Source organism: Gallus gallus, chromosome 3, assembly GCF_016699485.2.
Source record: "Gallus gallus isolate bGalGal1 chromosome 3, bGalGal1.mat.broiler.GRCg7b, whole genome shotgun sequence".
Lineage (NCBI taxonomy): Eukaryota > Metazoa > Chordata > Aves > Galliformes > Phasianidae > Gallus > Gallus gallus.
In genome coordinates, this window is record NC_052534.1 from 3,897,186 (window position 1) to 3,911,392 (window position 14,207).

Genomic DNA, 14,207 nt, shown 5'->3' on the forward strand with positions numbered 1-14,207 from the left:
AAACCTGAGCACTGAAGATAACATTGGGTAGAATAGCTGGTCGGTTGAAGATGAACACGATCACATTGCTTTGCAGATATGGGGCGCTGAACTACGCCCAAAGCGGGGAGAGAGAGATTGAAATTCAGAAACATCCTCCTCTTTTGATACTGTATGAATTAAAATAAACCAAGTGCAGCATTGTTGACTTCAGTTGAGTAACAGCAGTGTGTTTTCTCCATCTGTTTCATCACACTGTGTATTATGTCAAATGATGTTGTTTTCTCTCCTGCAGGGAATAAATCACAGAGAGAGGAGCTGGACTCCATTCTCTTTCTTTTTGAAGTAAGTTTTCCTTACTAGGGAACTATTTCTTTTTAATTGTATATGTTGTTGTGATTATGTGCTTGCTACCACCTTTACAATGTGAAGTAAAACCAGGTATCAGTCAGTATGACAGTAGGTATCCCTGACTGTAAGAAACAAAAGGCAGAGAAGAACTAGGGTGTGCATTAAGTTTTCAGAGACAGCAATAATAAGAAAAAAAATTATGCCATAGACATATCTGGCTTAAAAGAATATTCGGAGTTAGATTTTATCAAAGACAAGTAAACTAGCTTGCAGAATAGTCTGAAATCTGGCTCTGGACAGTGTCATATTGCTTAAGTACAGTTATTTTATTAACTGGTACCCTTAGGGTGGAAAACAGGTTGGTTGAACCAGAAGTAGAGGGGAGGATGTGTGGGGGAAACTTCCTCAAAATTTGAGACTTGACAATAAAATTTTAAAGGAAAAGAATAAATAAATAAAATTCACTTTGATCATAAATACTTTACAGATATAAAAATGCAGCTGCTCAGTTCTGAGAAATGTCAGGGTAAATTTGTATGCCTTACTGTATTTAGTTTCCCTTGCAGTACTTGACTGAGAATACGTTCAGAACATAAGTAGTATATTGCTTCTTAATTGTAAATCATTCTGTTTTGCTCTTCTTAACTTTTTCAAGTTACTGAGCACTATTGATAGTGGTAGTTCATGATACACAGAAGATGTGTAATGTGGTAGTTCATGATACACAGAAGAGAAATTTTAATTAACATATCCAGTCAAAATTTGAAAAAGTGTAAATAAGAGCACCTCAGAACCTCAGGTGCTTCTTGATGGCTCTAAATTTTGAATTGAGTAACTATTACATCTTTGCATTACCTTTTGTAACTTAAGGAGCAGCCTGAGTCTTTTTGTCTGTGTATTTGTCAAGTCATCTACAAGTAACGTCTGTGAGGATGAAAGAATTGCTGGTTGCTAAAACTAGAGTTGTCTTTTGAAATACGTTAGAAGGAAGTATTTAATATCTTGCTTTCTACCCTTGCAACGTGTTCTTCATTTAGACTTCTTAGATGTGCTACTTCAACTTCAGCTTTCAAAGTTGGGTTAGTTTTCCAGATTCTGTTTTTGAACAATAAATTCTGACATCAAAGAAGTTTGATGCAAATTTGGGATTTCAAAGATGGTAAGCACAGAAAACAGGTGACATGTAGCAAACTCTTGTTGTGGGGCTTTCTGCATGAATTTGGTAACCACATATGCCAATGGTTTGTTTTCAAAAATACAAAAGAAAATGTACGCTTCTGGATACCATAGGATATTTAAAATTATGTCCATGCAAGGCAGACTTAGCAGACTGGAAGATGCTTCCCATCACTGTAGAAGTATATGTTGTTTCCCAACGTATAATTCTTCCACTAACAAGATGAGGCAGCAAGTGACTAAGGAATGACAGGAATAAGCGAAGAGGAAGGTATCAATACAATTAAGTAGTCCCTTTCAGAAAACTGTTTTGATTATATTCAATTTGCAGTCAAAATTCCTGCAAATGTCTGTCATCCTGTTTCCTTTTGAAGACTGAAGACTTAATGTGGACAAATCTGAACAATTAGGCAAAGGAATCCTGTCATTCATGTAGCACAGAAGAGATTTTCCTTTTGGGGGTAAAACCAGTTGCTGAAATGCTGAAGCAGTAGTGCAAAATGTAATTTTTCTTTAAATCTCATGGCACTTTTTATAGTAAGATTTTTCTTTTCTGATTTGGTATACTTTAAAAACCCCAAACCTGAAAGGTATCATTCTTGTTACATGATAACAGTAGTGTTGACCTGTTAGAAAATCTTGAAGGAGTCAAGAAGAACAGCCAGGGATGGGGGGAGAAGAAATTTAGACAAGGTTTGTTTTCATGTTTCAGGATAAAGCGGTATCTTGGCTATGTCTGTATTGCCTCTCAAAATGAATTGAAAGTTATACAGTAACATGTGTTTGAAGAAGCTGAGGATCAACTCTCTGAAAATGTCCTGTTATTCCTTGTCCTTGTCTTAAAAAAAGAAAAATACTTTTGTCAGCTTTAAATTAATGTTTTTACTTCTGTAATACATGGGAAGATTAGTTCAAGGCAGCACAATGTAGGTTGCTCTGAAAGTAATGCCTCCTGTTTATTTCCATGGTCTACTACATGGACTACAACAGACAAGAAGAGCAAAATAACACTATTTGATAGAGCACATTCTCAGCTACAGAACACAAATTTTCAGCATAGTTATCGCCATTAGCTATGCTTTTTTGCTAGCAATGAACAAGAACCTACATGGCAATCCAGAACGTGGCTGGTCTTTCACATCACTGTTGCCACTTGCTCATGTTAGACTTTGTGCTGTTAGTGATTGTCCAGCAATTCATGGAAGGAAATCTTTCTGCAAGGCCTCCCTGCCCTCAAGGGAGTTAACATCTCTTCCCAATTTAGTATGATCTGCAAACTTACTGAGTACGCATTTTGAGTCTCGTGTCCAGATTATTTATAGAAACACTGAAGAGAACTGGCCCTAAAATGGAGCCCTGTAGAACCCACTAATGACTGGCCACCATCCTGAGGTGGACCCATTTACTGTGACCTTTGAACCCAACCTGTCAGCCAATTGCTAACCCATCTTCTTGAGTACTTATCTAGCTGGATGCTGGACATTTTGTCCATAAAGATACAGTGAGAAACAGCGTTGAAAGCTTTGCTGAAATCCCAAAAGAATACATCTGCTGTCTTCCCTTGGCCATCTCGGTGCATAACCTTGTAATCAAAAGAAATTAGGTTTGTTAAATGGGGCTTTCCCCTTGTGAACCCTTGCTGGTGGCAACCGATGACTGCATTGTCTTTTAGTTCTTTTTCAGTGACTCCCAGCATAACCTTCTCCATAATTTTACCAGGTGCTGAAGTGAGGCTGACAGGCCTGCAATTTCTGATGTCTTCTTTCTTGCACTTCTTGAAAATCAGGATGTTTACTTTCCACCAGTCAACTCTGGAACTTCTCCAGATTTCCAAGCCTATTTAAAAAAAAAATAATAATTGAGGGAGGTCTCATGATAACATCAGGGTACTAAAAATACTGACTGATAGGAATTCTCTTGGGTCCCCATAGACTTATGTATCCAACTAGAATAGCAAATCCCACCCAAGTTTGGGGTTGTCAGGAAATTTATCATTCCTGCAGTCATGGTCCTCCAACTTGGGGCTCAGGTGGTCCCACGACCATCATCAGCGTTGAAGACAGAGGTGAAGAAAGCATTAAGCATCTCTGCTTTGTCTACATCACTGTCTGTGAGGTGATTAACTTTATCAAGTAACAGACTGGCATTTTCTTTGGTACTCCTTTTGCTGTTAACATATATTAAAAACGCCCTTTTTGTTGTCCTCTACAGTACTGGTTGGCTTCAACTCTGAGCTTTGACTGTATTAATTTTCTTCCTGTAATTGTAAACAGCATTGCTGTACTCCCATGCCACTCTGTTTCCCTTCTGAAGTCCGTATGCTTTACTTTTCCACCTGAGCTCAAGAAGGAGATCCCTACTCAGGGAACCTGACCTTCTGCTCCACCTGCATGACTGCTGACGGTTTGGAATTGCTTGTTCTTTGCTCTTAGGAGGTGGGATTTGAAAAGTGACCAGTGGCAATGGACCTGTGTGCCTTCAAAAGCACATTTGTGGGGGCCTTGCTAACTAGTTGTCTGAGCAGCCTGAAGTTTGCCCTCCCCATATCCAGGGTTCAGGATTTGCTGGTAGTTTTCCTCATGTCTGAAGATTTTAAACTTCAGTATGTCATAGTCTTTGTGGCCAAGACTGCTACCAAGTGCTACTGCACCTATGAGACCCTTTCCACTTAGGAAAAAAAATATATCTTGGAGGACACCTTTTCTAGTTGTTTCCCTTCTCTGCCTTTATTTATTTCCAATAAACATTAATAAGAATGTAATGTAGGATTTTAAGACAGCATCAAATTACACAAAGTCTTACATATGCCATGCCTGTATGGGTGGCAGGAGAAATTCTTTTGTTCCTCCCTTCTCACCCCCAAGTGAGAATAGGTATCACCTCATTTACTGAGCAAGGCTGTGCATTTTAATTGCATCTCATTAATACACTTACTCTGTGGCCTTGAATAAGTAATTAAATTTCTGTGACTGTGTCGTTGAATAGAAAATAGCTAATGCTTACTCACCCAGTTAAAGTGAATAAATATGTATTCCTATATCTTGAAAATGTGTGGCTAATAACCAATTCCGTATGACTTAAAAACATCAGGAAAACATAATACACAAGGAAAAAAAGAAACGCAGTTATATATGAACAAAGCACTGCTTTGGTTCTGATTGAAGAGAGAGAGAAGCCACTGGGCTATTTTAGCCCAGTGAGGAAGCGAAGAAGACATCATTCCAGATTGGTATGAAATTTGAAGTGATCTGCTTCATGATGTTAATGTACTAGAAGTAACTTTGCAATCCATTTATGCCTGATACTTAATAACTTAATGCATTTTAGGAGAACAGCTTTTTCTAGGGCCCTTTAATGCACAGATCAAGAATATGTCAGTCAGAATATAGGACAGGAAGAGTGTAAATGCCAGGTAATTAAACATTCATATTGTCAGCCATAGGAAACAAAACTAATTGATTGTTAAGCTTACCCCATTTAATCTGTTGTCAGCATGAACCCGAGGTTTCCTAGAGTTTTCTTCTAATTAGCTAAGTAGGTAATTACTTAGGATTAAGAAATTGTGAATCCAGGTGGTGGGGGTTAGCTTTTTGAAGAGTCAATAAAAATATTTATGAAATAATTTGACTTATGCTTTTCTCTGGTATAGTTTGGTGGCTGTTCTGCTGCTGTTCTTGAGTGACACCTAGTGTGTGTGTGAAGCAAAAGAGCCATCTGTTTCCACAAATGCTCTGAAAACTAAGTTGATTCTGTTGTAATTTACCAAAATCTTAATTTTACGCATCACCTATGTAGTTAGGGCTCTCGGTGGTACAATAAGCAACATATTAATCAAAGAAGAAATAATAATCAAAGAGGAGTAATAATAACAGTAATTTTAGTTCATTTAAAAGTGCTTTTGCGGTTACTGTTTTCTGTGGTATCAGATACTGATTGCTGTGACCCTGGCCCTTTTGCATCTGTAGGAAAATAGGAGCATGCTATTGGTTTTGATATATTACGTTGGTAATTTATTTCCATTCTCTATAATTATGCTTCTTTAATTAAGAACAGCCACATTTCATGCTGGTGCCGCCAACACTGATTCATTGGGCTCACTGGATGAAATATTTTATTCTTAGAGTTTTGTGAATACTACTACTAAAGCAGTAAAGCAGGTCACTCAATCAGAGTAGCCACTATTGAAGTTTTTCAGGTGCTTCCTGTGTCTGATTTGAAGTATCCAAAATATGCACTCAGCAGGTGGATCTAAGTGTTAAGTGGATGTAAAACATAAGAAAACAAATGTGCTAATAGCTTCTACAGTATGCCTATCTGTGATATTGTACACCCATACTCATGATCTGCTTTGTCTTTTGTACAAGAGTGAGCATTTTTCTGGAGATTATAGTCATAGAATCCTAGAATGGCTTGTACTGGAAGGGATCTTAAAGATGATCCAGTTCCAACTCTATGCCATGGGCTGGCTGCCCCCCACCAGTTCAGGCTGCCCAGGGCCCATCCAACCTGGCCTTGGGCACCTCCGGGGATGGGGCACCCACAGCTCTCTGGGCAGCAGTGCCAGGGCCTCACCACATTGCCAGTGGAAGATTTCCCCATGGCATCTGTTCTGCTCATGAGGAAGCAAAATCACTTCTAATAGGTTCTGGGCAGTACCAGGCAAAGTGTTTGTAGGTAGACCAATAGTCATATACAGAAGATAGAGTCAAACTTGCCCAACTGGTGTGAAGGGGCTCTCTGGCTATGCAGCACTCCTTCTTAAGAAGCAGCCTAGTTCTAAGAGGTGCTCTCCCTTCAGTGGCCTTCTTGGCCACGTGGGCACACTGCTGGCTAACCTTCAGTTGGTTGCCAGCTAACAGCCCCACAGCCCTTACATCCTTGGGGCCAAGGCTGTCATTATGCATGGGGTTAGTTGTGACCAAAGTGCAGGACCTGACACTGGTCTTGTTGAGCTTTATCCTGTTGGCTTCAGCCAATCAATCCAGGCTGTCCAGATCCTTCTGTAGGGCCTTCCTATTCCCAGGCACATCGACACTTCCCCTCTACTTGGTGTTATCTGCAAACTTTACTGAGGGTGCACTCAGTCACCTTGTCCAGTTCATCAATAAAGACATTAAACAGGACTGGCCCTTGTGACGGTCCAGGTTGAATAGCAGGTTTGTAACAGTTTTCACATGAATTGTGGGGGGTTTATTTGCTCCCCATCCCTGTCTTCCAGCTCAGGGGTCTGAGCACCCTAAGGATAACTGGCCTGACTGTTAAAGAGAGATGTAAAGAAGGCATTGGGAATGTCAACCTCTTCTTTGTCCTCAGCACCAACGTTCTCTGCTGTGTCCGATAAAGGTGGGAGATTCTCCTTGGCCTTCCTCTTACTGTTAATATATTTGTAAAAACATTTTTTATTATCTTTAACAATGCTATCCAGATGAAGTTCTTGCTGGGCTTTTGCCTTTCTAATTTTCCTTCTGTATACCTTAGTGACATCCTTATACTCTATGGAGTTGTCTGATACTTCTTCCAAAGATAGTAACTCTCTTTTTTTCCTGGAGTCTCAGCAAAAGTTTCCTGTTCAGCCGCACTGGTCTTCTTCCCACTGGTTTGGCTTACAGCACAGGGATACAGCCTGCTCCTGCACCTTTAAGATTCCCTTCTTGAGGGATGTCTATCCTTCCTGGCCCTCTTTGCCCTTTGTGACTGACTCCCAAGGGATTCTCTCTCCCAACGTACATTCTAAACAGTCCAAAGTCTGCCCTCCGGAAGTCCGTAGTGCTGGGGTTCCCAGACCTGTATGCAGTACTCCAGATGGGACCTCATGAGAACAGAGGGGGAAAATCATCTCCCTCTCCCTGCTGCCACTCCTCTTTTGATGCAGATCAGGACACTGTTGGCATTCTGGGCTGCAAGCGGGTTCATCCACCAGAGCCCTCGAGTCAGTAAACTGAGCTTGCCCATACTTTGTGCTGATTATTTTATTGCAGTAGCTACTGGTTATAATACAGTGTTGTTGTTGTCAGAAACATATCTCAGTATAAACTGCAAGTGGCCACATACTCAGAAGATTAAGATGTGGATTGGTCTGCTGTCAGAATCTGAATGTAATGATCGCAGAAGCAGCTGTATAGCCTAAATTTATTACTGCAGATGTGCACGAGTTACTTGTTCCACAAAGGCTGATGATAATTCAGCATAGGTTTATAATTGACTGTAGTCTGTTAGCAGCCCTTTTGAAAAGTAGATTACAGACAATATGCAGTAAATACACTGCATCTGTCAGAGGAACACCTGCTGCGATGGTGGGTGCCCAGTAGATATCACCATCGCAACCACAGCTTAGGAATATACCCTTCTTTTTTAGCGCTGTCTAGTAATGCAGTCAAATCAGTTAAAAAAATATGTAGCTTTGGTTCCTTCTACACTAAGAGTGCTGTGATTATACTAAGTATTGAACTCTGTGGTTGCACTGTAGGTCTACTTTAAATGGATTATTGCATGAATTAGCAGCATTGGTTAAGCACCTTAAAACAGAATGGGATTTTTCACAGCTTAGTCTCATAAAAACCTTCATCAGTGAAATGTGCAGTAGTTTTTCATTCATAGCTTTTTTTTTTTTGGAAGGCTTTAGAGCTGTGCTGTTAATTTTGTGGATGTACAAAAATATGTTCTTCTAATATTTCTAACATTTCCTTAGGGTGCTTTGCTTGTTTTAGGATGTTGCTCCTAATGACTTGCTACGTTTTGGTTGGAATAAAAAAAGTGATTAAAATTGAATTCTGCAGAACTAAATTGTGCAGTGAAGCTGGACAATATAAGAAGTTATTGTAAAATTGTGTGCAAGGAATATTAAGGTATTATTGAGTTCTTATTGCCATGGGCAGTGGTTTCTAATTTGTTGGGATTATCCCCTTTCTGTAACTTCATTTTTACTATTTAGATCTTCAATTCTGTACAGGTAAGTGGCTTAATTTCCACCTCTGTAGGTTGTCTTACCATTAAGAGTTTCAGCTTTAGACCCAGGTTTTAGGTTCTGTTCCAGCTCTTTACTTGGCTCTATTGCTTACTGTGATGACAACTTTCACTGTTAAATGTTGTCTGTCACAGACTTGGTTGGCTGATTCTCAAGCTCAGTAGATTAAAAAGGGGTTATTTTTTTATAATAATAAAATTGCTTTTTTCCAACACATAGAAAATAGCTTTCTGAACCATCTTCAGTTTTTTCTTCTGTAATTATGGTTGATTTATCTTTTATTGTTATAACCTTAATATTATTCTAGCATTCTGTTTTAAATTGTAAATGTACGTGGTGTATATTTGGGAGATCTTTTTCTATAGTGTTTTAGATCTTTTGTTTAGTGTTATCTTTTTGTATGGTGTGTCCTGCTTGCTTCGGGCAGATATTTTTACTCAACAAATAACTATAAATAATTTATGGGTACAATAAGTAGGGTCTCCCTTTATGGAGGTAGAACTGCTGCAGGCATACTAACTTCATTGAGCTCTTGGCCTCACCTAAATCAGTGAATAACAGCAGAAAAAATTGAAAATTATTGCAGATTTTAATAGTTGAACCTTCTGAAGCTGTTGTACAGATAACACCAAACAGTCTTAAATATAAAGACATAGGAGGGCTGTTCTACATTTGATATGGATTAAAGTGGGTACACCTGCCAGTGGACTAATAGGAACTCCTCATTATGTACAGGCTGTATCAGGAAAGCTATTTTTTTTCTCGGAATCCATTCCCCTGGAATGAATACTATTCTGAACTTGTCATTGACATCGCCTCTGAGAGCACATTCAATCAGCAAGAACACATTTGATTTTGTTGCTGGTTAATAAGATGCTCTGCATAGTGTGTTACAGAGCAGCAGTGCTTATCATCTCGCTTCTGTGCAAGTGAAGCTAGAAAACATCAGGGCATAGGGATCTTCGGTGTAAGATTTGGTACAGCCTTGGCTTTCTCTGCATTCTCCTTCAGGGCAGTGTGGCACGCTGCAATAGATGCAGAGCTACCGATCACGATATTACTCAGCTAAGCTGGCAAAAATAAAAGCCTTTTAAAAAGAAATTGCAGTTTTAGTTAAGTCAGGAGGAATCTGTTTAAATACAAACCTTGGTGTTTTTTATTGTTCTTTGTTAAAATAAAGAGAGAGATCTTGCAAGCGTCCTGTGTAAACTAAGATTTAAACTTAACATTATTCCTAGTCATGCAGGAAGTCGGGAAGAAAAAGAACTATGGATAATCAGTTAAAAGAACTGACAGATACCCTGATGTGTTGATCAGTAGTAATACCTAATTTCTATTTCAAGTGTGCTATAATGGATTACCATATAGATGCAGCAAAGCACTAAGCATTAAATAGATCTATGTGTTTTCTGAAAAAGCAATATTATTTCACACTGTGGGGTTTCTTAAAATATTTCTTATTAGTGTACTGAGAAACTACAAGCAAGATGTCAATAGCCAGTTTGGATTCACAGCGGTGTTGCTAAAAGTCTAGGCTGGAGTGCAAGAAACTATCATTTGTTTTATAGAAATGGCAATATGAGTTTTTGAGAACACCAGGGGTTGGGAGAGTGAAGAATATATTCTTGGAAATACCGAGTTGAAAGGACAACGACCCGTGCATGTGCGTGACAGCATATTATGTCATGCTGTAGCACTATCCTTGTCTTGTGACTAGTGCACATATGTGAAAACAACCAATTAAAAGAGTGTGATAGCCTTAACTTCAAATTTGCATGTAACACTCCGAAGTTTTCGTTTAATGGTATAGACCTTTAAACATGCTAATGCATATTTGCACTGCAGGAGCAAATGTGCCCTCTGAATGTAGATGAATTCTGTTCCTTTCAGTCTCCTCCAAAGCTCTGATATCTTCCGAAGTCACTGGGATGTTAGTAACCTCATTTGATTTTTAAAATGGCTTCACCTTACTATTTGGTCATCCTGTGCAGATGATGAAGTGTATCTTTGCATTTTTCCAAAGTGAACCCCTATTTTTTCCTGCTTTTGAGATGCTGAAACAGAGAAAGGTGTGAGAAACAACTGAAGTGCCCCAATTTTTGCTGTGTCAGGAGATTTTGGGATATGGCAGCTTTCCCCAGGGAGGAACTTCTGTCCTCTTATTATTTTTTTCAAACCTTAAATTGCTTTGATTCAGTCACCTGACGAAGGTGCTTTTATTCTGCATTTTATTCTTATTTACTTATTTATTTTGGGAAAAAAGCCCAAACCATAGGCATGTTCTTTCCTTCTTCCTCTGCCCTTCCAGCACTGTGCGGTTTAAAATATCATCTAGCTTTTCCTGGTAGTTGTCAGACTCTGCAATGGTATTTTTGTGCCCAGTTTGCTCTGAGCGTGGCTTAAAATCAGCTCAGTTGCCAGAGTTATTCTTATATTCTTTCTCAAAATAGGTCTTAGTTATGCATCTTTGACACATTGTCACCCTATGCAGCTTACACCTTATCATAGTTCACTTTCTAGAAGTGAATTTCTCTCAAAGTTTCGGTGAAATTTTGCAAGATACCAGGTGCTGCCTGTACTGCACGCAGTCATGCCTCTGCCCTTTCCCACATAACAGTTAACGTGCTCTGCAGCTTGTTGAGAGGGCATGGTGAAGGCTTGCCTCCCTTAGTTGTGTTCAGGCACAACCAACAAGAGGTGGTTCTTTGGTTCAATTCTCGATCATTTGGGATGTTCAAACTGGAAAAATTACTCTAAGAACATTGCTAAAGCTATTTGGGAAATGAGTATTGTTTCTTCTTGCAGCTAAGGAAAACGTTTGTACGTCATCAGATTATTTCCCCAAGTTTTTGCTAATAACAAGTGAATATGGCAGGCCTGGTGTTTTAAGTATGTTTCAGATTTATTCAGTGAAATTGACATATTTTCTGGGTGTATTTTTTTATTTATACAGAAATGCTCAATTCTTTAGAAATGTAACCCAATTGGTTCTCAGAAGTTAGTGTTTTGAAACAAATGAGAGAGTTTCTATCTAAGGACAAGCTGAAGGTATCTTGCTTAGGGCAGCCTGTGTTGCTGTGATGGTTGCCGTGCTTCTTATATTGACGTAAAAGAAATAGAAATAAAGTGCATTTATTTATTTGTTTCTGTGATAAAAGTGAAGGCGTTTGAAGGTTTCTCCCTGTGGTGTATTCTGGTACCTGAAGTCAATGAGGCTTTGGTTGCCCCTCTCTGGGTTTTTCCTGAGGCCTGAGGAAAGAGCTGTGGGGATAGGGCTGAAAAAGAGCACAGTTTGGACATGAGAGGGATGTACCTGATTTATTTATCTATTCACTTTTAGAAATGCCAAATACTATTTGGGGAACATGTGCTGTGGATGTAAAGGAAGAGCAGTCTGTCTGTATGACCTGAGGTCTGGTTCCCTAAGTCTGTGAACTTGTCATGACTTCCATCCTCTGCCATGGAGAAGGGAATGCTCCATCTTCTTAAGACTGTGACTTTCAATGTTGTATACAGTTGCTGAAGCACTTTGTTGTGAAAAATAAACAGCTTATCGTTGTCGTAATCCATCTCTCAAGCATATTGTTTTTAACAGTAGTAATGATTCATGCGTAGGCCATCTCCGAAGGATTGCCTAAAATGCAAATTGTTGCTTTCTTGGCTGTGATGCTTTGTTTCTTCTTGTGAGCTTTTACATGCAAAAGGCCACCAAATGGGTCACCACTGCTTAAGTTACTTGTCTTTCATTGTGCATCCTGCATGTGGTTTTTCTGAAGACTTGATGGCTCTTCGTTATGCAGAAGTTTATTCTGGTGATTTTGTTTGATGATTAAGCTCCAACTGCTAGTCACGTGTAGGATTGTTCAGTCTTATTTTGTTTCCTAAAGAAGTTGTCAAAACTATTTTCCCATTTAGATATAACTGCTAAATTTCATATCCCAATAACTGAAGAGATGTAAGTTCCAGACATTTTTTCTCTGAAATCTGTACAAAAACGTGTGTTCTCTTGCCTTTTGGGAAGCTGAGTGTCAGTAACTCAGCTCCTCTACTAACACTACATCTACTTATCAAGTCCTAGTTTATTATGCTGACATATATATATTAAGTGTCTTGAAACTTGACTTAAACACTGTTTAAAAGCCACGCTTACCAAAATTAGACCCCCAGATAGCTTGGATTTATCCAAATTATTTAATAACATTATGATCCAATAAGCTGACAAAAAATGTTTGGTAGCCCCAACTGTTTTTTGCAACTAATATTATAGGACTCCATTCAGGAAAGCACTTAAGCATATGCTTAAATTGCTTTGCTTTGTGGATGCTCTGTTGAGTAACAAAAGTGAGGGGAAATGGGCTTGACCAAACCTCTTTCTTTGTTTGATCTGCCTCTGTTAGCATCAGTCAGAGGAAGATCGCCGTGTATTATTCCACATAAGTGCTTTATTAACTACATGTGCTATGAATTAAATTAGGCTAGCTTTGTGTAATTTGGCTCGGTTTCACTCAGGCTGAAAACACAGGTAAATCATCTCACGGTAAAAATAACTGCCCTGCTGCTCATCTCTGCCTGAGCCGGGAGATAGACCCCATTAGCTGATGAAAAGGCAGACCTAAGCCACCCAATCTCAAAATCTGGACTGTATCAATCTAACAGTAGTTATTACCAGACACTTCAGAAAAATGTAACCCAAAGTGAGCCTCTTAGAAGGAAATTCTATCTGTAACGTCTTCATTAGAAATGAGTTTATATTCTGAAATGCTAGGGCATTCCAGGAGAGGGGGAAGGGGAAAGAAGCTCACGCCAGTGCTATGGCATTTATTTAGAATCATTCCAAGCATCTTCCTATGTAACAAGGGAGTAAGTAATGGCAAAGAGTTCTAATTATTATAGCTATCTGCTTTCTGTTGTGTTTTCTCTCCCTATATATGACCATTTCATTTATGTTTTGTGTATTAGTTTATGTGTATCCTCTGAATGAGACAGTTTATTATGGGAAATTTAACTATTTAGTTTTCTTTCCTGCAGAAAATATTGCAACTGCTACCTGAGAGGATTTTTTATCGATGGCATTTTCGCAGTATAGGTAAGAAGGAATGGTTTAAAAATGTTAAAATGTCCTAGTAAAAATAAAATATGTGTTTTCTGTAATCTCTTTGCTGGTTCTACAGGTCCTTTAAACCACAGAATGACATAGTTTTGCCCAACACACAGATGGTACTTATATGTGAGATTTGCATCTGAAAATTCCTGAAACATCTGGAAAATCTTTTTACCTGCCAAAATAGCTCTGTGTGTTCTTTGTTTTGTGTGGTTTTGATTGCTTGCTTCACTTCTATTTTTCCATAAAAGCTCCTGGAGTTTTTGTATTCTTGGATTTACTGTGGTCCTCTTCCCTTTCGTCTCTTTCATAGCTCTTAGGGCATCAAAATGGTGAGGGATCTAAACCAGTACACCTTTTCCTAATTAGGTCTCCACTTGCATTCAGAGACTAAGTCCAAAAATAAAGATTGAGAAGGGTTGTGGAATCTCTGTTTGCTCTCTTGCAAATTTGCATTGTGAAGTCTTTCACAGGTGATCACATACAAGATATGCTCACAAATTTGTAGCAGTAAAAATTGTTCTTTGCCTAGATATACATGCTGTTGATCTTCATCTCCTTTTGGAAATATATTCTGATACATTTCTGCTTTCCATTGGTGACCGTTGAGCAGTTGAGCACAAGTTACACTAAATG

General features: G+C 38.9%; 1 protein-coding gene and 1 long non-coding RNA gene across 8 annotated transcripts in view; one reads left to right on the plus strand and one right to left on the minus strand.

Annotated features, from left to right (window-relative positions):
• Nucleotides 1-14,207, plus strand: part of RALGAPA2 (Ral GTPase activating protein, alpha subunit 2 (catalytic)) — a 116,162-nt gene that overhangs the window by 8,893 nt on the left and 93,062 nt on the right. For all 7 annotated transcript variants that reach the window (XR_211890.5, XM_040697756.2, XM_040697753.2 and 4 more), the window contains exons 3-4: nucleotides 275-324; nucleotides 13,499-13,556. Coding sequence is in view for 6 of the 7 variants with exons in the window: in XM_040697756.2 (XP_040553690.1) it covers nucleotides 275-324; nucleotides 13,499-13,556 (108 nt within the window). In the remaining variant the exon portion in view is untranslated. The remainder of the gene's footprint in view (nucleotides 1-274; nucleotides 325-13,498; nucleotides 13,557-14,207) is intronic.
• Nucleotides 10-7,212, minus strand: LOC121110246. The gene is made up of 3 exons (XR_005858429.1): nucleotides 6,980-7,212; nucleotides 3,223-3,342; nucleotides 10-268 (listed from the first exon to the last, which is right to left on the minus strand). It is a non-coding gene; the product is annotated as an uncharacterized LOC121110246 (long non-coding RNA).